This window comes from Microcebus murinus, chromosome 8, assembly GCF_040939455.1.
Source record: "Microcebus murinus isolate Inina chromosome 8, M.murinus_Inina_mat1.0, whole genome shotgun sequence".
Lineage (NCBI taxonomy): Eukaryota > Metazoa > Chordata > Mammalia > Primates > Cheirogaleidae > Microcebus > Microcebus murinus.
This window is the reverse complement of record NC_134111.1, coordinates 106374241-106400034: the sequence shown is the minus strand read 5'-3', so window position 1 is coordinate 106400034 and position 25794 is coordinate 106374241. Positions and strand designations below refer to the sequence as shown.

The 25794-nt window shown below is 58.3% G+C and overlaps 2 protein-coding genes across 2 annotated transcripts in view; both read left to right on the top strand.

The window, feature by feature from the left end:
* Positions 1-967: 967 nt before the first annotated feature.
* ANKMY1 (ankyrin repeat and MYND domain containing 1) overlaps positions 968-25794 on the top strand; it is a 59496-nt gene continuing 34669 nt past the window's right edge. The window contains exons 1-9 of the mRNA XM_076005402.1: positions 968-1487; positions 1785-2127; positions 8235-8502; positions 8586-8770; positions 9688-9779; positions 11908-12069; positions 12775-12918; positions 22353-22517; positions 23039-23490. Coding sequence (XP_075861517.1) covers positions 1146-1487; positions 1785-2127; positions 8235-8502; positions 8586-8770; positions 9688-9779; positions 11908-12069; positions 12775-12918; positions 22353-22517; positions 23039-23490 — 2153 coding nt within the window. The 5' untranslated portion in view covers positions 968-1145. The remainder of the gene's footprint in view (positions 1488-1784; positions 2128-8234; positions 8503-8585; positions 8771-9687; positions 9780-11907; positions 12070-12774; positions 12919-22352; positions 22518-23038; positions 23491-25794) is intronic.
* On the top strand, positions 15162-22045 carry LOC142872285 (ankyrin repeat and MYND domain-containing protein 1-like). Its single transcript, XM_076005356.1, has 5 exons — positions 15162-15406; positions 16554-16624; positions 17682-18258; positions 18533-18754; positions 21760-22045. Exons 1-5 carry the CDS (start codon positions 15162-15164, stop codon positions 22043-22045), a joined length of 1401 nt encoding a protein of 466 aa, XP_075861471.1.

Here is a 25794-nt window from a genome sequence, read left to right as displayed (position 1 = left end):
CAAGGGGGGGGGGAGGGAGGGAGGGGTGGTATGTCTCCGGGCGTGGGCTCTTGCAGTCCCCTCCTCCGTGCACACACCCCTGCACCACCAAGGGGGACAGAGCCCCTCCTGGGTTTCAGGGAGATGAGGCTAAATGGGGGGAAAATGCAAACTCAGTGTGGCAGTGAAGAAAGAGGGGAGGCCCCCGGCGTCCTATCAGGGCCCGATCACCCCTTCCCACCCCTCCCCTCCCGGGGCTGCAGGCCTGAGACTTGCCCTGTTGAGGATTCAGGGACCACCCTAAGGCTGGGTGGCTCTGCTGCTGCTGGGAAGAGCTGTCCCCGAGGGCTCCCTGGGCAGGCAGGACTGAGCCTGGAGGGCCTCCTCGTACTTCTGGAGCTGAGACCAGAAACCCTCATTGGGTTCAGCTACGGAGCGAGCGCTCTTCACCGTCTGCGGACAGGAGGTGAATTAAAAACTCCCTCAGTGCCCTGAAGGCCGCCCCGGAGTGGGCACCGCCCAACCCGGAAGCGCAGTTCCCAGCCCCAAAGCCCGCCCGGCGCGGGAGGCCCGCCCACCTGGAATGCACGTGCCAGGCTGATGCCCACCCACTTGGAAGGCCCGCCAACTAGAGAGCCTGCCCCACCTGGCAGGCCCGCCCCACCTGGCAGGCCCGCCCACCTGGAAGGCGCACGTCACCTGAAATACGCGCTCCAGGCTGAAGCCCGCCCACTTGGAAGGCCCGCCACCTAGAGAGCCTGCCCCACCTGGCAGGCCCGCCCCACCTGGCAGGCACGCCCACCTGGAAGGCGCACGTCACCTGAAATACGCGCTCCAGGCTGAAGCCCGCCCACTTGGAAGGCCCGCCACCTAGAGAGCCTGCCCCACCTGGCAGGCACCCCACCCGGAAGCCCAGCCCACCTGGAAGGCCCGCCCACCTGGAAGGCACGCCCACCTGGAAGGCGCGCTCCAGGCTGAAGCCCGCCCACCTGGCAGGCACCCCACCCGGAAGCCCGGCCCACCTGGAAGGCCCGCCCACCTGGAAGGCGCGCTCCAGGCTGAGGCCGCGGTGCCGCATGAGGTAGGCGGTGCAGACGGCGGCTGAGCGGCTGCGGCCGTTCTTGCAGAAGACGAGGCAGGCGCCGCCGGCGCGCACCGCGGCCTCTATGGCGGCGCAGGTGGGCTCCAGGTGCGCCAGCAGGTCCTCGGCCGGGTCGTCGAACACAGGCACGCGCAGCTCGGCCACGCCGGGCGCGCGCGGCCCGGGCTGCTGGCGGGAGACGTTGACGCACAGGGTGACGCCCGCGCGCTCCAGCAGCTCCGTCGCGCCCGCAGCGCGCGCGCTCCCGAGGAAGAGCGCGGGGGCGACGCGAACGAACGGGGGCGGCGCGGGCGAGGCGGCCTCGGCCCCGCGGCGTGCGGCTCCGCCCGGGCCCATGGCCGTTCCGGGGTCGGCGCCCCCGGCTCCCCCGGGTCCTAGAGGTCTCCTCGGGGCGGGCCCCGCCGCGGCTTGAGCAGAGCGGGGCCCTCCCACAGGCCCCTACCGTCGCCCCATTGGCTGGGCCGAGCGGCTGCGGCCAGTGATTGGCTCCCCTGAGAGCACGGAGCGGGGTGGGCTGGGCGGCGGCGAGTGCTGAGCGGGCCGGTCCACAAGGGCCCTACCACCGCCCTATTGGCCAGGCCGAGCGGCCGCCGCCAGTGATTGGCTCCCCTGAGAGTACGGGTCGGGAGCGGGGTGGGCCGGGCCGCGGCGAGTGCTGAGCGGGGCCCGTCCACTAGGGCCCTACCACCGCCCTATTGGCCAGGCCGAGCGGCCGCGGCCAGTGATTGGCTCCTCTGAGACTCGGCCTGGGAGCGAGGCGGGTGCTGAGCGGGGCCCGCCCACAGGGCCCTACCCCCGTCTTATTGGCCAGGCCGAGCGGCCGCGGCCAGTGATTGGCTCCTCTGAGACTCGGGCTGGGAGCGAGGCGGGTGCTGAACGGAGCCCGCCCACAGGGCTGTACCCCCGTCTTATTGGCCAGGCCGAGCGGCCGCGGCCAGAGATTGGCTCCTCTGAGACTCGGGCTGGGAGCGAGGCGGGTGCTGAGCGGGGCCCGCCCACAGGGCCCTACCCCCCCTCCTATTGGCCTGGCCGAGCGGCCGCGGCCAGTGATTGGCTCCTCTGAGAGGCGGGCCGGCCGGGCCGCGGCTCGCTGGCTCTGGGTCCGGAGCGTGGCGCCCTCCTTGCTGGGGCTGCGTTTCCCTCCGTGGAGCAGGTGCGGGCGGGACGCCGCGGCGGCCATGGCCCCCGCGTTCCTAGCTGCCCAGCACCGCGCTGCGCTTACGTTACGGCTGCTGCGTCCTATTTTCGCATTCACTCTAAAGCGAGGCTCATGCAAATAAAACCGCCGTCGTCTTTCCTTCGTTTCTTGTACTTTGTATTAATTACCAACTTTTGGAGTCCGCCCTGTAACTTTCTAAACTTTATTTGCTACCATCTGCTGCACATGATGTTGCATTTAAGGCCTCTTCCGTCGATTTTTCTGGTGTCCGTTGTTTTTCTTAGAAGGAGTTCAGTGAAAAGGAGCTGTCTCGCAGCGCTGCAGACGTTTCCTTACGACAGTTTCGATTTCATTCTCGTAGTAGTTAAAAAACACCTTTCTCATTCATTACTTATGTTTCTGCCAGAAACTAGCCTTCAGTATCTCCACCCCACCCTCAACCTGGTGTTACATAAATCTGCCAAACCACCTGTGCAATCTGTCCAGGTGTCCAGATCGTCTCCATCCCAGCTGCGGCCTGGCCCTGGTTCCACAATTCATGTCTTTATGGTAACCTGGGCTCACTCCTGTGCTAAGTACTCAAATAACTGTTTGCAGCCAGGTCACCTCTGTGGAGGCCTCACCAGCATTCATTTCCCTCTTCCTCCTGGTTGAGGAAGGACTCCAACTTTCCTGGGGTGGAGAGGGAATGGAATTCTCTTTTTTTCCCAGAGTTCATGGGAGCCATTCAATTGTTACGGAAACCACAAGGAGGTTTCAGGCTAGGTGCACTTGCTGGGCACACAAAGATCCAATAGAGACAACAAGGATTGCCAAGGAAGAAAGGAATTTTTAATATGAAGGACGTCTTACGAGGACAGGAGAAGCTGCCTCAAATCCTTATCCCTTACTAATGGAGATCAGGGGCTGTTAAAGGAGGGGCCACCTGCTTTGGGACAGGTGTGGTGTAACTAGCAAGGGGCCATGTGCATTGGGACGGGTGTGGTTGGACTAGCAAGGGGCTGTGTGCATTGGAGGCAGGTTGGGGGGGCAGTGAGTCTTGGCCTCAGGACTCTGCCCAGGGGCCTTCAAACTGTCAGTTCCTTTGTTTTGGAGAAAATCCACCATTTCTGGGAAACAAAAGGTAAAGTAGTTAAAGGAGAGGATTATAAAAAAAAAACATATCAGCGTCTCTGAAATTTGTTCATGGAGCCAGTCACACAATCAGGTGGAGACTTCTGTCCCCCAGCTCTAGGAGTGGACCCTAATGCCTCCAGCCAGCAGTGAAGCCCATACCCCTATGATTGTGCCCGGAAAGGGCTTCGGCTCCACTAAGAGCCCAGGAGAAGAGAGGAGTTTGTATTGGGGGTTCCCGATGTCCTCAATAAAGATAGGGTCCCCTGGCAGACTGTGTTGCAAGAAATAAAAGAAACAAAGACACAGACACAAAAATAATAGTTAAGAAAGCGCGGAGGTCAGGGGACCACCAGCACTCCGGTGCTAAGGTGGCAGTGACTGAACCCCAGCACTTGCTTTTTATTCTCTTTGCCATGTTGTAAAATACAATGATCTCATGTGAAAAAATCATGGGATACAATGATCAAAGGTTTCGGGGCTCCCCCCAAAATCACAAGGTGCCTTAGCTAATTTCCTTCTCCTTTCTAGAAGTGAAAAACATAATTCTTCAGTAGGTACAACCCTTTTGATCGAGCTAAACTGAGTTATCCCACGCTCAAGCTATGTACATGGATATCAATCTTTAATGTCGGTAGCTGTGACCCATTTGATCAAGAAACAAGGAAACTACCTGTTTCCCACTGGGAAATTGGTTTTACATTAACGGAGGCATCGTTGAGAGAAAGGGAGAGAAGGAGCTTGACCCAGGGTGCAAACACTATGGAAGCCTTGAGACCCTTCTGGGCTGACATACTGCAATCTACCTCTATAGCCGTGGGAAGTTTTCATGTCAGGCCTCCTGTGGCTTTTTGTGCATAAGACCCCTCAGGCTCTGAGACTGGAGCATGCTTTTCTGTACTCCCAGATCGCTGACATATGTCCCCCAACTAGGCAGTTAACATCTGCATTTATTTTCAGGCTTCTGCTCAGGCAATTCTTTCACCTCTTATCCTCTTACAGCCTCAGACAGAGCATCCCTAGGTCCCAGTGGTCTTAATCCCATCAGTTTGGAAGGTCCCTCTGCTCCCTCGTGGCCACAAGGGGAGGCCAGCCTTGGGTGAAAGCTCAGGGGACAGGAGAAGCTGGGTCCTTGATGCCATTGCTGGGCCACAGAGTCAGACCAAACCCGAAGTCCCTCCTTTTGGACCGTTTCATGAGCCAACAAGTCACTTTTTATCGTTGGAGGATGTTTGAGGTGGGTTTTCTGTTCCAAAGTCTCCTAGCTGATACCTCATGTTCTTATGCCATTGAGCTAGTGGACTGGTGACCAAGTCATCGTAAGCCTCTCTTCACTTCATTGCCACACGTGGTTTGGGCCACCTTGTAAGACTGGTGGCGGGGCCTCCCTCCCCTCCCTAGATCAAAAAGAAAAGGCTCATGAGAGCAGAGCCGCCAAGGACAACTGCCAGGCCCCGCTGAGCACAACAACCCCTGGATGTCCATCCGGGTAAGACAGTGTCGGTTCCTGGATTCCACAAATGCCGACCGCCCCTCCTATTTCTCAATAACAGCTGAAGGTCACAGTGAAAAAACCCCAGCTCTTCCCGCCCCAAGTCCCCAAACCTCATTCAAATAACATAAAAGCCCTAACCTCTTTCAAATGGGTGTGATTTCTCGAGCCCCATTTTCCTGGGACCCGTGAACCTCGCCCGGGAGTGCTCAATAAAGCCACGTTGTTTGGCCCCACTCTCTCTCTGTCTGCTTGTTTCGTCGCTGGAAAACCTTACACACCCCTCTCTCCTGGACTTGGCACCAACCTCCTAAGGGAAGCCTCCCTTTCAGCCTCCCACGGTGTAGCCAGAATATGCTTTCTAAGGTGCTGTGCTTTTCTAAATGTCAGTCCTGACTCATTAGCTAGTTGTGCTAATTCACAACTAACGTGGGCTGTGAGATCACTTCTGTGGATCATGACCAGCATTTTATTTTTTAGTAGAAATGGGATACAAAAGAGTAGACTATGTGAAAATATTAGGGTGCCTGCATGTAGTGGGGTGAGCTTATCATGCAGCTCTTTGTTCTAGTTGTGTTTGTGCTGGTCGTGGGACCTTACTGTAGGTCCCAGGCAAAAAGGCTTGAAAACCTCCGACTGAAAGCACACATCTGATGGCATCGTCCTGCTTAGAAATGTCCTGCTGTGTCCATCTCTGGTCTGGCATTCGAGGCCTTCCTGCCCTGTCCCTCCAGCACCATCTCTCTGTTCCCATGTGCACGGCACAGCCCCGTGGTTCTCAGAGTGTGGCCAGAGTTCCAGCGGCATCCACATCATCTGGGGGCTTGGCTAGCAATGCAGATGCCCAGGCCTGCCGGGCCTGGCTTACGCAGGAAACTCTAGGGATAGGACTTAGGAATCTGTGTTTTCCCAGGCTCCGCTTGTGGGTCTGAGACAGGCTGAAGTTTGTAGCCATTGTTTAGTCAATATAAAAACCTGTGCAAAGCAGGAGAGCCGCACACACGAAACTGCCCGCCCACCTTAAACCCTAGGTTTTGACTTGGTACGTAGGATGTCTATTTGCCGCTTTACTCTGACAACAGGTTTGGGGCCAGCTGATTTCCAATACTCACCGCAGCACCCTGTGCGTGTTTCTGTCTTCCAGTGTCAGTTTAATCCTTTATGTGAACTTGACAGCACTTGAGAAGCCATCTGGGGAAGGAATCCTTTTAGAATTAAACAAATTACCTTTCCCACAATCTTTTTTTTTTTTTTTTTTTTGAGACAGAGTCTCACTCTGTTGCTCAGGCTAGAGGAGTGAGTGCCATGGCGTCAGCCTAGCTTACAGCAACCTCAAACCCCTGGGCTCAAGCAATCCTGCTGCCTCAGCTTCCTGAGTAGCTGGGACTACGGGCATGCACCACCAAGCCCGGCTGATTTTTTCTATATATTTTTAGTTGGCCAATTAATTTGTTTCTGTTTTTAGTAGAGATGGGGTCTTGCTCTTGCTCAGGCTGGTTTTGAACCCCTGACCTCGAGTGACCCACCCGCCTTGGCCTTCCAGAGTGCTAGGATTACAGGCGTGAGCCACCGCGCCCGGCCTAACCTTTCCCACAATCTTTTACAAGCGTCTCACTTGCATCTAACTTGATTGCAATTTTAAGTGAATTTTCTTTGTTGACTTTCCAAAGCCTTCAAGTGAATTTTCATAGAAACACCACTCTCCTTTCCGGGCACACAACACTAATATTTCATTCGATTTTATAACAGTAGCAGTGGGTTCAGCATTTCAGGTTTGCAAACACTATGACTCTGGATACAGGCAGTAATTTGTTGAGAGCCAGTTGTCCTGACGATCAGTTTCCTAAATTATTATCATAATTTTCTGAATTTAACAAACTTATCAATTCACCAAAAACTTTTAAAACTAATAATGTTAAATATTTTAAATGAATATAACGTATTATTATGAAAACTTTCCTTTCAAACACATACTTTAGTGGCATTTGTATTTTTTTTTATTTTTTTGAGATAGTGTCTTGCTCTGCCACATGGGCTAGAATGCAGTGACATCATCATAGCTCACAGCAACCTCAGACTCCTGGGCTCCAGCCATCCTCATGCCTCAGCCTCCCAAGTAACTGGGACTACAGACATGAGCCACCACGCCCAGCTAATTTTTCAATTTTTAGTAGAGATGGGGTCTTACTGGTCTTCAGGCTGGTCTCCAACTCCTGACCTCAACCCATCCTCCCGCCTCGGCCTCCCAGAGTGCCAGGATTACAGGGGAGAGCCACTTCCCCTGGCCTGCATTTGTATTCATTGGTGGAAATAGAGCTTTTTAATCTTCGTACACCAAATTTTTAAAATGTGTCAGTGCATATATTTCGTGAATATAAGCAAATATCAGCATTTCGTATTGAATTCTTTTCAGTTTATAGTAGTTTCTAGAAGCACTTTTTTTGGTGTCCCATTTTATGAATAGTGTGGTTAGAATGCTCTACCAAATTGTCAAACTTGCCAAAGTTTTCTCTAAATCCATTCATGCTTTTGGTGGTGCATTCGTTTCTCAGAGCTGCTTGAATAACGCCACACCGAATGGGCGGCTCAGAACAGCGTATTCCTCTGTTCCTGTCTCCAAACCTCCCTGTCCTAAGGATCTGGCCCACTGGATCTAGGCCCACCCTAAGCCAGCGTGACCTCTGCAGACTCCACTTCCAAACAAGGTCACATTCGCAGCTAAGGGAGGAGACGCCTTTCAACCTACAGGAGGAGCTATGACCTCAAGGTTTGCAGGATGTTTGGAAGTTTTTTGCGTGGCTTTGTCTTTTCTCTTCCTAACTGAATTCTGAGCAGCTCAGCGAGCTCTGCGCAGCTGCCCGCGCTTGCTTGGAGGGGGCGGCAGTGACGGGGCCCGGGGACCCGGGGGGAAGGTCTGAGCGGCCGAGAGCCCGGGGACCGAGGATCCAAGGTGGCTACCGGGGCTGCGGGGACCGGAGGAGAGAGACGTGCGCTGGGGCGGAGCGAGCACGGGGTGGAGGGGCGCCCTGCTGCCCTAGAATCCCGGCCCCGCTGCCTTAGGCCCTTGTCCCGGCAGAGCTGGCCACGCGCGAGGCCCCGGGCTGAGCTGGGGCGGGGCTGGCTCCCGGGGGGGCGGGGCCAAGGCGGGGATTGGCAGAGCCCGGCAGAGCTGGGGCGGGGCCAAGGCGGGGATTGGCGCATCCCAGGGAGGGGCGGGGCCAGGCCGGCGGAGGGCCGGGGCAGCGATTGGCGGAGGCCGGGTGGGGCGGGAGCAATGGGGAGGGGGAGGGGCGAAGCCCGTCTCCAAGGAAACCGGACGCTGTCCAGTGGAGCGCAGAGTCCGCTGCTTTGGCGGCTGTGCGCTTACGGTGGCCGCTGTCCGGGGCGAGCTCTCCGGTGCGGCCTGCGGCAGGGGCGCGGGAGCTGGGGCTGCGGGAGGCTGGAGCGCCGCAGGGGCGTCCCCGGGCAGGCCGCGGAGGGCTGTGATGCAGTCGGGGCCCCTACCTCCCGCACCGGGTGTCCCGCCGCCCCAGCCACAGCTTCCGAGCCCGCGGGCGGGGGCGCCCTCGGCCGGGCTGCGGCCCGCGGAGGGCCGGGACCTGGTTCCCCAGAGGCTGAGCTGGGCCGGGCAGGGGCGGCGGCCGGCCCGGCGCGATCGTGGGGGGCTGGCGGGATCCCCGGGGCGGGTCCCGGCGGGAACCCGGGGCGAGCGCGCGGTTTCCGTCCGACTTTGCTTCCAGGTTCGAAGATATGGAAGGCGGTCGTTCCGCCTACACCTTGGACTACGAGGTCTCAGAGGCCTACAGCGTCAAGGGCCCAAAGGAGCGCACGGGCCCGCAGGAGCGCAAGGGCAGCGCCGAGGATCGGGGGTTCCTGGAGAGCCGGCCGGCCTTCTCCAAGAGGTGCGGGAGCCCCCCGCAGGGAGGTGGGGTCCTGACCCCGGGGCCCGGAGTTGGCCGGGGCGCATCGTTAAAAATCGCCTAGTGTTGTTTTATCCCCCAAATACTCGTCTCTGGAGAAGTAGAAAAAAGCCTCACCGTTGTAACAACCACCACTGAAAACGAAAAACGACCATAATGGCTAACTGGAGTCCACGCCAGGTCTTCCCGTGTTCCCCGCACACTCTGCCCACCCGATTTCACCTCCTCGCAGACAACTTTGTTTTTGAGACAGGGACTCACTCGCTCTGTTGCCCAGGCTGGAGTGAGTGCTGTGGCGTCAGCCTAGCTCGCAGCAACCTCAGACTCCTGGGCTCAAGTGATCCTCCTGCCTCAGCCTCCTGAGTAGCTGCGTCCATGAGTAGCTGCGTCCACCACCACCATCCCTGGATCATTTTTAAATTGTCTCGTAGAGACAGGGTCTCACTATTGCTCAGGCTGGTCTTGGACTCCTGGCCTTAAGCAGTCCTCCAGCCTTGGCCTCCTAGAGTGCTGGATTACAGGCGTGAGCCACTGCACCCGGCCCCTTCACCGCCTAGGGGATGTGAGGGTACATTTCCCTTGTGGGACGGGGGTTTCCCAAGTCAACAAGGCTTCTTCACTGCTGTAAGTGTTAGTAGTAAGGGCTACTTTGGGCCAGGGGCTGCCCTCAGGGCCTTCCTGTAGCATCTCATGAAATCCACCCTGGAACACTATTGTATTTGTCCCCAGTTTGGATTGAATGCTTGTGCACCTCCAAAATGCATATGTAGAAGCTCTTCTCCCCCCCAGTGTGATAGTATTTGGAGGTGGGGCTTTGGGAGGTGGTTAGGGTTAGATGAGGTCTCGGGGACGGATGCGATTAGTGTCCTCATAAGGAGAGGAAGAGAGAACAGAGCTCCCTCCTCTCTCACCATCCTCACAGGGAGGGCACAGCGAGAAGGCAGCTGCCCACAGGCCCTCATCAGGAAGCGAATCTGTGGGCACCTGGACCTTGGACCTCCACCCTTCAGCACTGTGAGAACTAGACGTCTGTTCAGGCACCCAGTCTGTGGCGCTCTGTTATAGTGGCCCAAGCAGGCCTCCCCGTCTTGCAGATGAGGAAACTGAGTCATGACAGGTGTAAGCAGCCCATCTGGGCCAAACAGCCAGAGGCAGCAGAGCCGAGTGGCCAGGCTTTTGGCTAGTGTGCCCGCTGACCGTTTCCGGTGACCCCATAGTGGGCCTTACAGATTTTCCTACTTGACCTCAAAATCAGTTCCACTTTTTTTTTTTTTCAGGAAAAAAAAAATTAAAGTTTCTGTTTCTTTCATTCCCACTGTGGGCTATCTTCGCTCCTTGTTGAGATATATATTTCTTAGTAAACAAGAAATACCTGTCCCGAGTAGCAAGGTGCGTGAGTTTGCTAGGGCTGCCACAGCAAAACACCGCAGACTGGGGGTGGCTGAAACAGCAAAGGTGTTCTCTCAGGTCTGGAGGCTGGAAGTCCAAGGTACAGGTTCTGGTGGGGCTGGTCCCTTCTGAGACTGTGAGAGGGTGTGTTCCAAGCCTCTCCCCTGGCCTCGTGTGGCTCGTCCCTCCTCTGTCTGTTCATGTTATTTCCCTCTGTGTGTTTATCTATGTCCAAATTTTCCCCTTTTATGAGGACATCAGTCATACTGGATTAGGGTTTGCCTTAATGACTTCATTTTGCCATGTTTCCCCCAAAATAAGACAGGGTCTTATATTTATTTTTCCTCAAGAAGACACCCTAGGGCTTATTTTCAGGGGATGTGTTATTTTTCCCTCAAAGCCTCAGCCTGCAGCACGCACAGGATGGCTGGGACCTGCCAGGGGGAGCCGACCTTGTTGGTGGGGCTGCCCGCACCTTTCCGGTCACCTCTGGGACAGCAGCTGTCACGATGAGCAGATGAGAAGGGCTGCTTGTCTTCTTTACTGCTCCGCGACGATGCGCTGCATAGTCACGCCCATCTCTAGGTCTTATTTTTGGGGTAGGGCTTCTATTGGGCAAATGCTTAGAAATCCTGCTAGGGCTTATTTTATGGGTAGGGCTTATTTTTGGAGAAACACGGTAACTTGGTTACCTCTGTAGAGACCCCATCTCCAAATAATGTCACACTGGGAGGTCCTGGGCTTTAGGACTCCAATGTAAGAATGAGGGGCAGCACTCAACCTGCAACAGGTGCGCACAGAGACAACCACACCACGCGTCCTAACTGTTGCCTTGTGGTCTCTGTCCTTCCTGGCTCCTTTCTGTGTTTGCGAACCGAAAGGCTAAACGCAGACTTTGTGTTCCCAGCAGCCGAATCCCTTCTTTGCTGACCAGATGCTTTGTTCAGACTTTGTGGCTCGTGGCTGGTGTTCGAGGGCTCGTGGTCAGAGTCGAGAGTTCCCAGGCCACGTGTTGCCCAGCCAGCCCACCGGCCTGACAGCAGGACAGCCCTGGAGACAGGGACAACCAGCGTGGCCTGAACCCCCCACCACAGCTCTGTGCCATTGAGAGGGAGGCAGGGGGCGTGTGTGGTGGGCGCAGGGTGGGACCCACTTGTCAGTGACGACAAATCCATCTGCTCCCGTGTTCTCTCCCTGTTGCCGTGCCCACCCCGTGTCCCTCCACCATCTGTCCAGCGTGCTTCAGCTGGCCGCCTCTCAAGCTGCTTTCGGACCCTCCATGTGTCCACACGTGTGTGTCGAGTGTCTGCCTCCTGCCCAGCTGCTGCTGCTGGCTCTAGCGAGAGGACCTTGCCATGTGCACCTGTGCCCAGCACACGGCTGGGGTGGGGCAGAGGCCATCAGGGCCCAGGCGGTGGAGACAGCAGGCCCTGGGCAGGGGAGGGCTGGCTGATCCCACCTGTGGGGCCAGCAGCCGTTTGCCCTCGCCTGTCTGCTCCCTTGCTGCGCTTTCCACGTCCTGTGTGACCTGGGCCACCCCTCACCGCTGTGCCTCAGTTTCCTTTCTGTGTCACTCCGACGGCATCAGCACCTGCCTCTGGTTGTCAGGATGACCCGAGACCGTGGGTTGCGCTCAGCGCAGCCACTCTGAAGACGCTCCAGCCGCTTGCTCTTGTCCCCGCTGCTCTGCCCTTCCAGGAGCCTCCCGGCAGCCCCTGAGGAGGAGGAGGAGGAAGAAGTGGTGGAGGAGGAGGTGGAGGAGGAGGAGGGCCCTCTGGGGGAGCAGGACCTGAAGGAGGCCTACATCCAGCTGGTCCGGGGCGAGCAGGAGTGGCAGGACGGCTGCATCTACCGGGGCGAGTTCGGGCTGGACGTGAAGCTGGGATACGGCGAGTTCTCTTGGCCCACGGGCGAGGTAACCCGCTTCCCCCTCCTGCCCCGGGGCTCGGGTGTGCCCGGCCTCTCTCCTTGTAAGAGCCGGATGTGACCCGCACTTTGGGTCCATCAACAGGAAGATGCTAAGCTAAGAGTCTTTGCTACTCTAGAAATGTCCAGAGAAAAACATCCTTCCAGACTCCAGAAGTCAGGCCCACGGTTTGCCCTGGGGTCTGTAGGATGCGGTTTGGGCAGCTGTGACTTAAGAAGATACATTCTTGTTCTGGGAAATTGTTTTGAAGTTGTGCATTATGGCAGCAAGTAGTATGCTCACATTGGTGACATTGCCTCGTGTTTAAGATTCAGCAACAGGCAAAGGATGTTGTCAAAGACAAAATGAGACTGTGTCCTTGTGCCCCTCCCCCGCCGTGCGGAGTCTCCCCCCAGGGGAGACTAGCTGGGCGTGGCCGTCAGACCAGGAGCCAGAGCTGTCCCTCCCGCTGTCCCTGGCTGGGCGGAGCAGCCTGGCGTGAGGCAAAGCTGGGGTGTGTGCTGAGTCTTGGGGGGCTTCGGTCCTCTCCAGGTGCTGCAGGTGGCTGGCACCCCGAGGGGCCCAACACAGCCCGACAGCCCCCAGTCATTGATTGCTGCCCAGTGTGGGGGCTCCGAGGCCCCTGTGGGTTTTGGGGCGATCGCGGGCTGCGCTTCTCAGGCACCGGGGGCCACTGAGCTCTCCGTCTCACAGCTGTACCGCGGGCAGTTTTACCGGGACCACCGCCACGGCCTGGGTACCTACACGTGGCCGGACGGCTCCAGTTTCACCGGCACATTCTACCTGAGCCACCGGGAGGGCTACGGCACCATGTACATGAAGACGAGCCTCTTCCAGGTGAGGGCCCCCGGACGAAAAGATATTTAGGTTATGGGGTGGTTCACTGGTTTAACTTAAAGTGTCTTTCTGGCCGGGCGCTGTGACTCACGCCTGTAATCCTAGCTCTTGGGAGGCCGAGGCGGGCGGATTGCTCAAGGTCAGGAGTTCAAAACCAGCCTGAGCGAGACCCCGTCTCTACTATAAATAGAAAGAAATTAATTGGCCAACTGATATATATATAAAAAATTAGCCGGGCATGGTGGCGCATGCCTGTAGTCCCAGCTACTCGGGAGGCTGAGGCAGAAGGATCACTCGAGCCCAGGAGTTTGAGGTTGCTGTGAGCTAGGCTGATGCCACGGCACTCACTCTAGCCTGGGCAACAAAGCGAGACTCTGTCTCAAAAAAAAAAAAAAAAAAAAAAAAAAAAAAAAGTGTCTTTCTTATCTTTAATGATTGTAATAGTGCCAATAGTAAGGTGTAACTAAAAATGGAAAGCTGTCATTCCATCCCCCCCAGGGATATTAGCAAGTTGTCCTATACCCTTTAGACCAAAAAGTGCACCATAAATATTTATTTTCTAACGTAAAAATTGGATCATTCAATACATATTACTTGAAACTTACTTTTTGTTTAATATAGAGAACTTGCCTGGTCTCGCAAATGTTGATGGAAAAGAAGCAGAATTCTGTAAAATAATTTCTTTTCGTTTCCTTTCTTTTGAGACAGAGTCTCACTCCGTTGCTCAGGCTAGAGTGCCGTGACGTCAGCCTAGCCCACAGCAACTTTAAACTCCTGGGCTCAAGCAATCCTCCTGCCTCAGCCTCCCGAGTAGCTGGGACTACAGGCATGCACCACCATGCCCAGCTAATTTTTTCTCTATATATTAGTTGGCCAATTAATTTCTTTCTATTTATAGTAGAGACGGGGTCTTGCTCTTGCTCAGGCTGGTTTTGAATGCCTGACCTCGAGCAATCCGCCCGCCTCAGCCTCCCAGAGTGCTTAGGATTACAGGAGTGAGCCACCGTGCCCGGCCTGTTTTTTTGTTTTTGTTTTTTTTGAGACAGAGTCTCACTGTGTTGCCTGGGTTAGAGTGCCATGGCGTCAGCCTAGCTCACAGCAACTGAGAACTCCTGGGCTCAAGCGATCCTCCTGCCTGAGCCTCCAGAGTAGCTGGGACTACAGGCATGCGCCGCCATGCCCGGCTAATTTTTTCTATATATTTTTAGTTGGCCAATTAATTTCTTTCTATTTTTAGTAGAGATGGGGTCTCGCTCTTGCTCAGGCTGGTCTTGAACTCCTGACCTTGAGCAATCCTCCTGCCTCGGCCTCCCAGAGTGCTAGGATTACAGGTGTGAGCCATGGCGCCCGGCCAAAAAAATGCCTTTTAAAGATGAGAAAATACACCTTCATTTCATGCTGATATTTCCAATTCTGATTGAGGGGTACAGGGTTCTTACTTACCAGCCCTGGTATTCCCGTATTTGCGTTCCTTTCCTCGGAAGCCGACCACGTTGGTTTCTAATCATTAACAGAATTTCTTCATCTCATAAAACTGTTCAATTGTTCACAAAAACAACGTGGGGCATCTCTGCTATGAGGACACTGAGGACAGGTCCCCAAGGCTTGTTCCACAGGGGCATGGACTCAGGTCACCACGCCGGGGGCCTTGGGCCACGGGTCCTCTCTGATTGACCCTCCGCCTGCAGATGGAGCGACATTCACCTGCTTCACTTTGCTTGCTTTCTTGGGATCCTGTTTTTAAAATCTTTGTTTCATTCTGTTTTGTAGCCACGAGAGTAACTGAACTTGTTGCGGAGTCAGATCTAGGAAACAAGGTCTGCGAGGAGGGTTCAGCTCTGACCTTTTCTCCTTGGTCCTGGTCCCTCCCTTGCCTAGGCGATCATCTTACATTTGGGGCTTGTCTTTGTGCTTACAAGATGTGGACAACCATGCACGCGTGTTCCTTTCCCCATGCACGCGTGTCCCTTTCCCCATACGCATGTGTTCCTTTCCATGTGCACCTGTGTTCCTTTCCCCATACACGTGTTCCTTTCCACGTGCACGTGTGTTCCTTTCCCTGTGCATGCATGTTCCTTCCCCGTGCACACATGTTCCTTTCCCTGTGCACGCATGTTCCTTTCCCCGTGCACACATGTTCCTTTCCCTGTGCACACATGTTCCTTTCCCCGTGCACACATGTTCCTTTCCCTGTGCACACATGTTCCTTTCCCCGTGCACACATGTTCCTTTCCTGTGCACGCATGTTCCTTTCCCCGTGCACCCGTGTTCCTTTCCACGTGCAGCTTCCCTCCACACGCAGCTCCCACGTCATCCTGGAGACAGACCTGTCCTTCTCTGAGGTTGGGAAGGACCGGCGGTGGGGACCCTCCCCCAGTCCTTGCGTGCGAACGGTGCTGTGGTGGCCAGTCTCGCACACGTGTCCTTCCGTGTCCCTGCTGGAGACCCGCGGGATGCCTTCTGAGAAGTGGGACCGTTTGTTCAAAAAGTAAACGCAAATCAGAAACAGGATTTTCAGTCCGTGCAGTGTTCCTCCAGTGGACACACCCTTTCATTCAACCTTTGGGATATCCTTTGTAAAGTTTTCGGTGGCGAGAGGAAAAGACAGAGTAGGGCCAAAAGGTGGCTTTATTGAGCGCTCCCGGGCGAGGTTCACGGGTCCTGAGAGAGGGGGCCAGGGAAGTCGAGCCCGTTTGAAAGGGGTGAGGGCTTTGATGCCGTCTGAGGCAGGCTGGGGACTTTCAGAGGGAAGAGCTGAGGGTTTTCCACTGTGGCCTTTGTCTGTTATTGAGACATGGGAGGAGAGGCTGCCGGTATCTGCAGACTCCAGGAGGAGGGGCTGGCGGTATTTGCAGATTTCAGGGGAGTGGGCGCCACCAGCCTTGCATCGTTATTCTTATTTGCTGTTATAAATGCGGTCGTGGTGAGCAAATATGTGCCTACACCTCTGTAGATGTTCAGATCCTTTCTCTTCAGTGGGGTCCAGTAGCCAGGTGGCACCCTCTGGGGACTCGATGGCCAGCTGTGTCTGCAGCAGCTGCCTGCCCTGCCCAGGCCACCTTGCTTGCCAGGCCCCGAGATTTTCTTCCCAGCCCATCTGCTCGGCTGCTTACACTGCCTTGGTGACTGTGCGCCTCCCCCCTGCTGCACCCCCAGGCCCCCGAGAAATGCCTGGCCTGCCTGTGCTCACCTCCCCACTCCCTTCTTTCCACACTGCTCCCCCCCACCCCACCCCACCCCTCGGCTTTTTTTTTTTTTTTGAGACAGAGTCTCACTCTGTTGCCTGGGCTGGAGTGCCCAGGCGTCAGCCTTGCTCACAGCAACTCCTGGGCTCAAGCGATCCTCCTGCCTCAGCCTCCCGAATAGCTGGGACTACAGGCATGTGCCACCATGCCTGGCTAAGTTTTTCTATATATTTTTAGTTGTCTGGCTAATTTCTTTCTATTTTTAGTAAAGACGGGGTCTTGCTCTTGCTCAGGCTGGTTTCAAACTCCTGACCTTGAGCGATCCTCCCGCCTTGGCCTCCCAGAGTGCTGGGATTACAGGCATGAGCCACCCTGGACCCGGCTCTTTGCAGAGTGGCGCCGTCCTGGCACGGTTTACTTCTTCTTTCCCTCCTCTGCCTCTGCGTCCAGGTCCTTGTGGGCCGAGGCCAAGCACCAGGAAGCCTCATGCCTGGTGTCCAGCCCTGGCCTTGCAACCAGAGGTGCTCAGGCGGGTGGGAGTGAAGGGAGACCCTGAGCTGGGAGCCTTCCCTCTTGCAGATGGGGCCCAGGCCCAGGTAGCCCTGCGTCCCTGCTGCTCCCTGCTGCTCCCTGCTTCAGGGCCCACACCCTGCCTGTGCGGTTTCCTCTGACCGCCTGGTGACCTCCAGGCACCCTTCCCCACCGTCTCAGGAGGACGCACCTGCCCCAGGAAGGGGCGTGTCCTCTGCTGCCTGCCTGACACTACAGTTGAAGGCCCTCCTGGGCACACCTCTCTGAGGAAGAGACTGCCCAGCCTGAAGGAAAGGGTTCCTGGGGAGCAAGGATTAGCTCTTCCTCCTCTTCCTCCCCCTCTTCCTCCTCTCCTGTGCTGCTGCTTCTTGCCCCCCAGACCTTGGTGGCACCTGCTGGGCTCTGTCTGGCCTGCTGCCTGGCACCTCCCCTGCACACTGCTGCCCTGGCCTGTTGAATGCGCCTGCACCCCAGGCCCTGAGCCACGGCCCCCTCTTCTGGGAGGCCCCTGGCGGCCCCGCCCCCACCTCTCCTGTAGCACCCTTCTCCACGACACATCCAGGGTTTACACGTCACCGGCCTGTCCGGAGATGGAGGGTAGAGGGAGGGCGAGGCGGAGGGGAAGGGGTGTGTGTGTCTGGTCTGCCCGTGCCTGGCGCACGCTGAGCTCAGCAAACGTTAATGGAACGAGGGAATACGTTTCTTAGCAAGGTGTTTTCCTTTGGTTTAAAAAACCTGGTCATGGCCGGGCGCGGTGGCTCACGGCTGTCATCCTAGCACTCTGGGAGGCCCAGGCGGGCGGATCGCTCGAGATCAGGAGTTCAAGGCCAGCCTGAGCAAGAGCGAGACCCCGTCTCTACTAAAAACAGAAAGAAAGTAGCTGGAGAACTAAAAACATATAGAAAAAATCAGCCGGGCATGGTGGTGCGTGCCTGCAGTCCCAGCTACTCGGGAGGCTGAGGCAGGAGGATCGCTTGAGCCCAGGAGTTGGAGGTTGCTGTGAGCTAGGCTGACGCTATGGCACTCTAGCCCAGGGAACAGAGTGAGACTCTGTCTCAAAAAAAAAACCCACAAAAAAAACCCCACCTGGCCACAGAGAGGAAGCCCTGCCGAACTGTCTCCTCCCCGTCCCGCTGCACGTGCTTCCGCAGGGGCTGTACAAGGCGGACGAGCGGTTTGGTCCCGGCATCGAGACCCACCCCGACGGCAGCCAGGACGTGGGGCTGTGGTTCCGGCAGCACCTCATCAAGCTGTGCACCGCGGTGTCCGGCGGCTTCACCGTGGACAGCCGCCCCGAGCTCTCGGGCTTCTGCACGCGCGTCCCCGCCCGGATCCGCCTCTCGGACGGGGAGGCGATGGGGTGGGGCCTGCACGAGGGGCAGGACCCCTTTTTCTACGAGTTCAAGCGGTTTCTCCTGAACGACGACCTGACGCTGCCCCCGGAGATGTTCGTGTACTCGACCGACAGCGGCCACCTGCCCATGACGCGGTCCTTCCGCAAAGAGCTGGACGCCCGCATCTTCGCCAACGACATCCCGCCCTTCGTGGAGGACGGGGAGCCCTGGTTCGTAGCCAACGAGACCCCACTGCTGGTCAGGATCCAGGAGCACGCGTACAAGTTCAGGTGACCGGGCCGCCCCTCCCCCCGCACCGCGCGTCCCTGCGCACGCACGCAGGGAGGGTTCCTCCAGCGCCGCCGCGCGCCCCGCGGAGGGCCTGAGCAGCTCTCGGGCGCGTCCCAGGGTCAGGTCATTGCGCCTCTTCGCTGAACGAGCGAGCGGCACAGCCCCGCAGTGGAGAGGGCGGGACGCCCTGTTTGGCGGCAAGCGGGGAGGGCACCCCGGGAGGGAGGGCAGCGGGCAGCCGGGCGGGGCTGTGCGCTGTGTCTGTCTGCGCAGGGCAGCGGGCCGCTGCCCTCCCTCCCGGGGTGCCTCCCTCCCTCCCACCTGCCCACTCTCGGGGGAAGCGGTGGTGAGGAGGCTGCTGGCTGAGCCTGCGGCCAGGGGAGACCGAGGCTGGTGTGCAGCCCTGGACGGGGCGTGGCAGGAGACGAGGGCCCGAGTAGTGGGGGCTGAGGGCAAGGCCTGGCTCTGGGCCCCGCGCACGGGCCTCCTGTGCAGGTTGTGGCTGTAGCTGGGGCCCCCTGGCCCCCAGAATGGTGTCTGTGACCAGAGTCCTGTGGGTCCAGTCCCTGCTCACGCTCGACTCGGAGGGAAGGGTTTGTCGTCACTGCTGCCTGTGAGCCCAGGCTCTGCCCAGCGCCAAGGCTGGGAACACAGGTCAGGGGAGGGTGGGGGCCTGCCAGGCCTGTGGCTGCTCCAGGGATAGTATGGAAAGATGGGCCTGCTCTGCTGCTCTCCAAAGAACCCTGCCATCCCACCTGGAGCCCAAGGAGACAGTGGCCACATAAAGAAAACTGCTTGAATTCTTTAAGTTAAAATATTCAAGAACATTTTAGCCTCTTTCTTAAACTTTGTCTTTAGATATCAATAAACTGTTTAGAATGTAGATTTTGTGGGTACAAGTGGCTACTTTTCCATCCATGCAACCGTCCATTGACCCACCCACCGACCCATCCATCCACCCATCGATCCATCCACCGATCCATCCACCCATCCATCTACCCACCCACCCACCCACACACCCATCCATGTAATCCCCCATCCACCATCCATCCATCCACCCACCCATCCATGCAATCATCCATCCATCCACCCATCCATGCAATCATCCATCCATCCATCCATTCACCCACCCATCCATGCAGTCATCCATCCTTCTATCCATCCATCCACCCACCCATCCATGCGATTATCCATCCATCCATCCATCCATCCATCCATCCATCCATCCATCCATCCAGGCATCCATGCAGTCTTCTATCCATCCATCCATCTATCCATCCAGGCATCCACGCAGTCACCCATCCATCCTCCCATCCATGCAATCATCCATCCATCCATCCATCCACCCATCCATGCAATCATCCGTCCATCTATCCATCCATGTAGTCATCCATCCATCTATCCACCCATCCATGCAATCACTCATTCATTCCTCCATCCATTCACCTACCCATCCATGTAATCATCCATCCATCCATCCATTCACCTACCCATCCATGCAATCATCCATCCATTTGTCTACCCATCCATGCAATCACCCATCCATGCAATCATCCATCCATCCATCCATCCATCCATCCATCCATCCATCCATCCATCCATGCAGTCATTCATACATGCAATCACCCATCCATCCATCCATGCAGTCATCCATACATGCAATCACCCATCCATCCATCCATTCACCTCCCCATTCATGCAGTCATCCATCCATCCATCCACCCATCCATCCATCCACCCACCTATTCATCCATGCAATCATCCATTCATTCACCTACTCATCCATGCAGTCACCCATCTATCCATCCACCCATCCATGCAATCACCCATCCATCCATCCATTCACCTACCCATCCATGCAGTCACCCATCCATCCATCCACCCATCCATGCAATCACCCATCCATCCATCCATTCACCTAACCATCCATGCAGTCACCCATCCATCCATCCACCCATCCATGCAATCACCCATCCATCCATCCATTCACCTACCCATTCATGCAGTCATCCATCCATCCATCCATCCATCCATCCATCCATCCATCCATCCATCCATTAGCCCACTTATTCATCCATGCAGTCACCCATCCATCCATCCATTCACCTACCCATCCATGCAGTCATCCATCCATCTGTCTACCTATCCATGCAATCATCCATCCATCCATCCATCCATCCATCCATCCATCCATCCACCTACCCATCCATGCAATCATCCATCAATCCATCCATTCACCTACCCATCCATGCAGTCATCCATCCATCCATTCATCCATCCATGCAGTCATCCATCCATCCATCCATCCACCTACCCATCCATGCAGTCATCCATCCATCCGTCTACCTATCCATCCATTCATCCATCCATGCAGTCATCCATCCATCCACCCATACATGCAATCACTCATCCATCCATCCATTCACCTACCCATCCATGCAGTCACCCATCCATCCATCCATCCATCCATCCATCCATCCATCCACTTATTCATCCATGCAATCATCCATCCATTCACCTACCCATCCATGTAGTCACCCATCCATCTATCCACCCATCCATGCAATCACTCATCCATCCATCCATCCATCCATCCATCCATCCATCCATCCACCCACCCACCCACCCATCCATGCAATCATTTATGCATCCATCCATCCATCCATCCATCCATCCATCCATCCATTCACCTACCCATCCATGCAGTCACCCATCCGTGCAATCACTCATCCATCTATCCACCCACCCACCCATCCATGCAATCATTTATCCATGCATGCATGCATGCATGCATCCATCCATCCATCCATCCATCCATCCATCCATCCATCCATCTAGGCATCCATGCAGCCATCCATCCATCCATCGATCCATCCATGCAATCACCCATCCATCCATCCATCGTGCAAACATTCACTGAGCCTCTAATCACTGATGACTGTTTGGTACAGAAGTCACTGTAAATCCACAGGTTCTTGATCATGAAGGGGCTTTATGTACACAGAGGAGGCTTTGTGTTGCACTGGGAACAAGCATGAGACCACGTGTTCTCTACTCAAACAGAAAAGTGAGCGAGCAGAGGGTAGGGCGTGGGGGCTTGGTGCTGAGAGGCAGACCCACGCGTATGCTGGCCTCCTTCCCACCCAGGGTCTCTGCTGTGAGAGGTCGTTTCCTAGGAAACATGAAGTGTTTCATGCACCATCAAGTGGTGCATGAGAGATGCACGGGGTCCACTGGAGGCCGGCACGTTCCTGCTGAGTGAGCTGGGGCGCCTTTGCCCCTGGGCAGCCCGTCCCCAGGGCTGCTACATGCGGGCCGACCGTGACCGGGGCTCCGCGTGCTGAGGCATGCACGGTGCAGGAGCAAGGAGGCCCCGGGCAGGGTGTGGTCTGAGGGATGAGCAGAGGCGGAGTGGGAGGGAGGTGGCCGCCCTGGCCCTCCCCCCGCGGGTGTGGGGTGTGCAGAGCTGCCTGGCACCACGGGGCCCGTTGTCTTGTCAGGAACAAGAAGGCTCACAGCAGCTGGAACATGGGCGCCATCCTGGAAGGGGACCGCGAGGGCTTTGCCTGTAGTGGGCCCAAGGAGCGGTTTTCCCAGGAGATGATCCTGAAGGCCGAGGAAGGGGACCACGACTGGATTCAGGGTGTCCTGAGGGACAACTTTGCCAGTGCCGACGTGGCCGACTCCAAGGGCTACACTGCGCTCGCCGCTGCCGCGGTAAGCCCCGCCCGGCCCCGCCCAGCCCCACCCAGCCCCGAAGGTGCCGGCAGCAGTGCTCACCTGTGAGGGTGCTGTGGGGTGGGGGAGCTGGGGTCCGAGGGGGGGGCTGGCCTGTTGGAAACCCCCTCCCTTAGGTGTGACGTGTGAGGCCAAACAGGAGCGGGGGGATAGGGGCACGTTAGCTCTCCGTTCCTTGGTCCCATGCTGATCCCCTGGCCACACTCCGGTGTGAGCTCCGGGGCCAGCCCTGTCGTGCCCCGCCCTGTCATGCCCCGCCCTGTCTCGCCCTGCCCTCATGAGGGGCAGCAGGACGCCAGGCGACCCTTCCCGCCCCCTGGCGCCTCCTGGCGAGTCCGGCTTTGCCTCCCTCCAGATTCACTGTCACTGTGACGTCGTCAACCTTCTGCTGGACTTCGGGGCGGACGTGAACAAGTGCACGGACGAGGGCCTCACGACCCTGAGCATCTGCTTACTCCTCTACTACCCACCCCAGGCTTTCAAGCCCAACATCGCCGAGAGGACCGAGCGCCAGGCCCAGGTCAGCCCCGGACGGCCACCGCACCACCCGCCGCCCACTGTTGGTCTCTCTGCCCAGGCGTGCGCCAGCCATGGCCCTCCTGTTGGACCAGGCTCACGCAGGGCGAGGCACGGGACAAGGCCAGCAGGGAGGGCGCAGGAAGGACGGGGCCTGGCTGTGTTTTATTTAGCCCGGTGCCTCCCCAAATCGGATCATTCCAGCGGGGCCTTTCCGGGGTCCCTCCTCTACTCGCACCCGGCACCTTGGTTTTGGACAGGCCACGTTCGTGGGCTCAGCAGCCACGTGCAGGGCCACGCAGTCTCCGGCATGGCCGGCCTGGTGTGGGTTTCTGTGCGGCGACTCCGCCGGTGTCTGGGTTTGCCTGGGAGGGTGTGTGGCAGGGCCGCCGCGGCTGTGTCCCCTCGGCCTCGTGCTGTGAGGACACTCCGGCCAGGCCGCCCCTGCTGAGGAAGGTCGTTGAATGGGGCTGTCACTGCAGCCTCTTCTTTCTTCTGATGACGCTTTTTTGGCACTTTCCGAAGGACCCCTCGAAACCCCGGATCTTTCCCAGCCTTCCGTTCTCCGTGGAGGAGACGGACTCGGAGTGTTTCCCCTGCGAGGACGGCCACGGCGAGCCGCGGCGGGCCTCGGGCAGCCAGGAGGGCAGCCTCTCCCTGCTGGCGCGGGGGCACTCCCGGGAGTCGGTCGACCTCAAGAGAAGCTCCCTGACCTGGGACTCGCCGTCGGTGCGGGACAGCACCGGCGACACGGACAGGGAGGCCGAGGACGGGTCGGGGAACGCGGACGGGTACACGCTGTGCAGCAACGAGACACGCTTCGAGTCGAACGTCTGCGTGTTCGACCTGTCCATCCAGCTGTCGCAGGGCCTGCTGGAGAGGAGCGCGCAGGCCCACAGCCTGCTGCCCGGCGCCACCCTGGGCCCCGACAGCTCCAGCAAGGGGACCATGCGGAAGATGGCGCTGTCGCTGGTCGAGTGAGTCGCCGCCGCCGCGGGCTGGCAGGGCGGAGGGTCATGTTGGGGGGGGTCGTGTGCTCGGGGACCCATGCCACTTCCCCGCTGCCGTGAGGTGACGCTTCTAAAGGTGGGTCTGGATGTCGGTGTGTCGGCTGGGTCCACAGCCCCACTGTGACCCCCACTGTGACACCCCACTCTGACCTCCCACCTCTGACCCCCCACTCTGACCCCACCTCTGACCCCACACTCTGACTTCCCACCTCTGACCCCCCACTCTGACCCCACCTCTGACCCCCCACTCTGACCCCACCTCTGACCCCCCACTCTGACCTCCCATCTCTGACCCCCCACTCTGACCCCACCTCTGACCCCCCACTCTGACCCCACCTCTGACCCTCCACTCTGACCCCACCTCTGACCCCCCTCTCTGACCTCCCATCTCTGACCCCCCACTCTGACCCCACCTCTGACCCCCCACTCTGACCCCCCACTCTGACCCCCCACTCTGAACCCCACCCTGACCCCTACTCTGACCCCCCACCCTGACCTCCCACCCTGACCCCCACCCTGACCCCCCACTCTGACCCTCACTCTGACCCCCCACTCTGATGCCCCACCCTGACCCCACTCTGATGCCCCACCCTGACCAACACTCTGAACCCCACTCTGACCCACCAGTCTGACCCCACCTCTGACCCCCACTCTGACCCCCACTCTGACCCTCACTCTGACCCCCCACCTCTGACCCCCACCCTGACCCCCACTCTGATCCCCCCACTCTTACCCCTACCCTGACCTCCACCCTGACCCCCACTCTGACCCCCCACTCTTACCCCCACCCTGACCCCCACCCTGACCCCCCACTCTGACCCCCACTCTGACCCCCCACTCTTACCCCACCTCTGACCCCCACTCTGACCCCCACCCTGACCCCCACTCTGACCCCCCACTCTGACCCACCTCTGACCCCCACCCTGACCCCCCACTCTGACCCTCACTCTGACCCCCCACCCTGACCCCCACTCTGACCCCCACTCTGACCCCCACCCTGACCCCCACTCTGACCCCCCCACCTCTTACCCCCACCCTGACCCCCACTCTGACCCCCACTCTGACCCCACTCTGACCCCACCCTGACCCCCCACTCTGACCCCACTCTGACCCCACCCTGACCCCCACCTCTGACCCCCACCCTGACCCCCCACTCTGACCCTCACTCTGACCCCCCACCCTGACCCCCACTCTGACCCCCACTCTGACCCCCACCCTGACCCCCACTCTGACCCCCCCACCTCTTACCCCCACCCTGACCCCCACTCTGACCCCCACTCTGACCCCACTCTGACCCCACCCTGACCCCCCACTCTGACCCCACCCTGACCCCACCCTGACCCCCCACTCTGACCCCACTCTGTCCCCCAGTCTGACTGAGCCTGCAGGGGGATGCCGGGTGTGGGTCCACTCAGCGCCGCCCTGGCCCTGGCGCGGCCCCTGGCGCTGGTGGGCAGTGTCTGCATGGGAGCCTTGCGTGGTGGCCAGCGCGGGGGAGTCCCGGCCACGGTACGTGTGATGCCCACCGTGCCCCCCACACCCCATCCGCGCCGCCCAGACCAGCGGGTGTGGACAAGCGGCTCGTGCAGCCGAGGCCAAGACCCCTCACTGCACCTGCCAGGCGACACAGCTCTCATGACGGCGGAGACGCCGCAGCCTCTTGGCCGTGCGGGCGTCGCCCATGGTGCAGAGACGGGCCCAGAGGTGCGGCCGGCACCAGGCCGAGCACCCCAGCCGGCACGCGGTGCCTTCCTCCCGGGCGGGTGCCGGTGCCGCCCGCGTGCTCCTGGCGAAGCAGTAGAAGCGGCTGGTTTTGTTCGGTCCCGACACTGATGTTGCGTGTGGTGATAGAGCCGGGAAGGGGGCAGCAGCCCGTGGCTGCACGCCGGGGCGCGGGGTTCCCCCACGGAAGCCCTGCACGGGGCTGGGCGGCAGCGCCGTCCGCTGGCCGCCTGTTCCTCCCGGGACTCGCTTTTGCTCAGACGAAAGACCGGCAGGCGCGCCGTGGCTGCCCAGCTCCCGGGCGTAGCCGGTCCCTGTGCCGAGCACGTCCGGCAACATCTGCCGCTCGAGCGTTTGCATCTTGGAGTGAAAACCAGCACCCTGCACACGGCGCCCGCCAAGACCCCTGCTTCCCTTCACCTGGTCCTGGGCGCTTAGGGCCTTGCAGCTGGGACGACATCGTCGGGGTTTTTCTGGCGCTGTCTGACGGCGTGTGCCGACGCCGGGGAGATCCGCGTGTGTCCGTGAGCCGGTTTCTCCCACGCTTTT

Coding starts and splice junctions, on each gene's coding strand:
- LOC142872285 (XM_076005356.1), top strand. CDS start 15,162: ATGTTCCTTTCCCCGTGCACCCGTGTTCCTTTCCACGTGCAGCTTCCC. Junction 16,625..17,681: donor CCCTGGCCTTGCAACCAGAG/GTGCTCAGGCGG, acceptor GAACAGAGTGAG/ACTCTGTCTCAAAAAAAAAA. Junction 18,259..18,532: donor GAGCACGCGTACAAGTTCAG/GTGACCGGGCCG, acceptor CTGTCTGCGCAG/GGCAGCGGGCCGCTGCCCTC.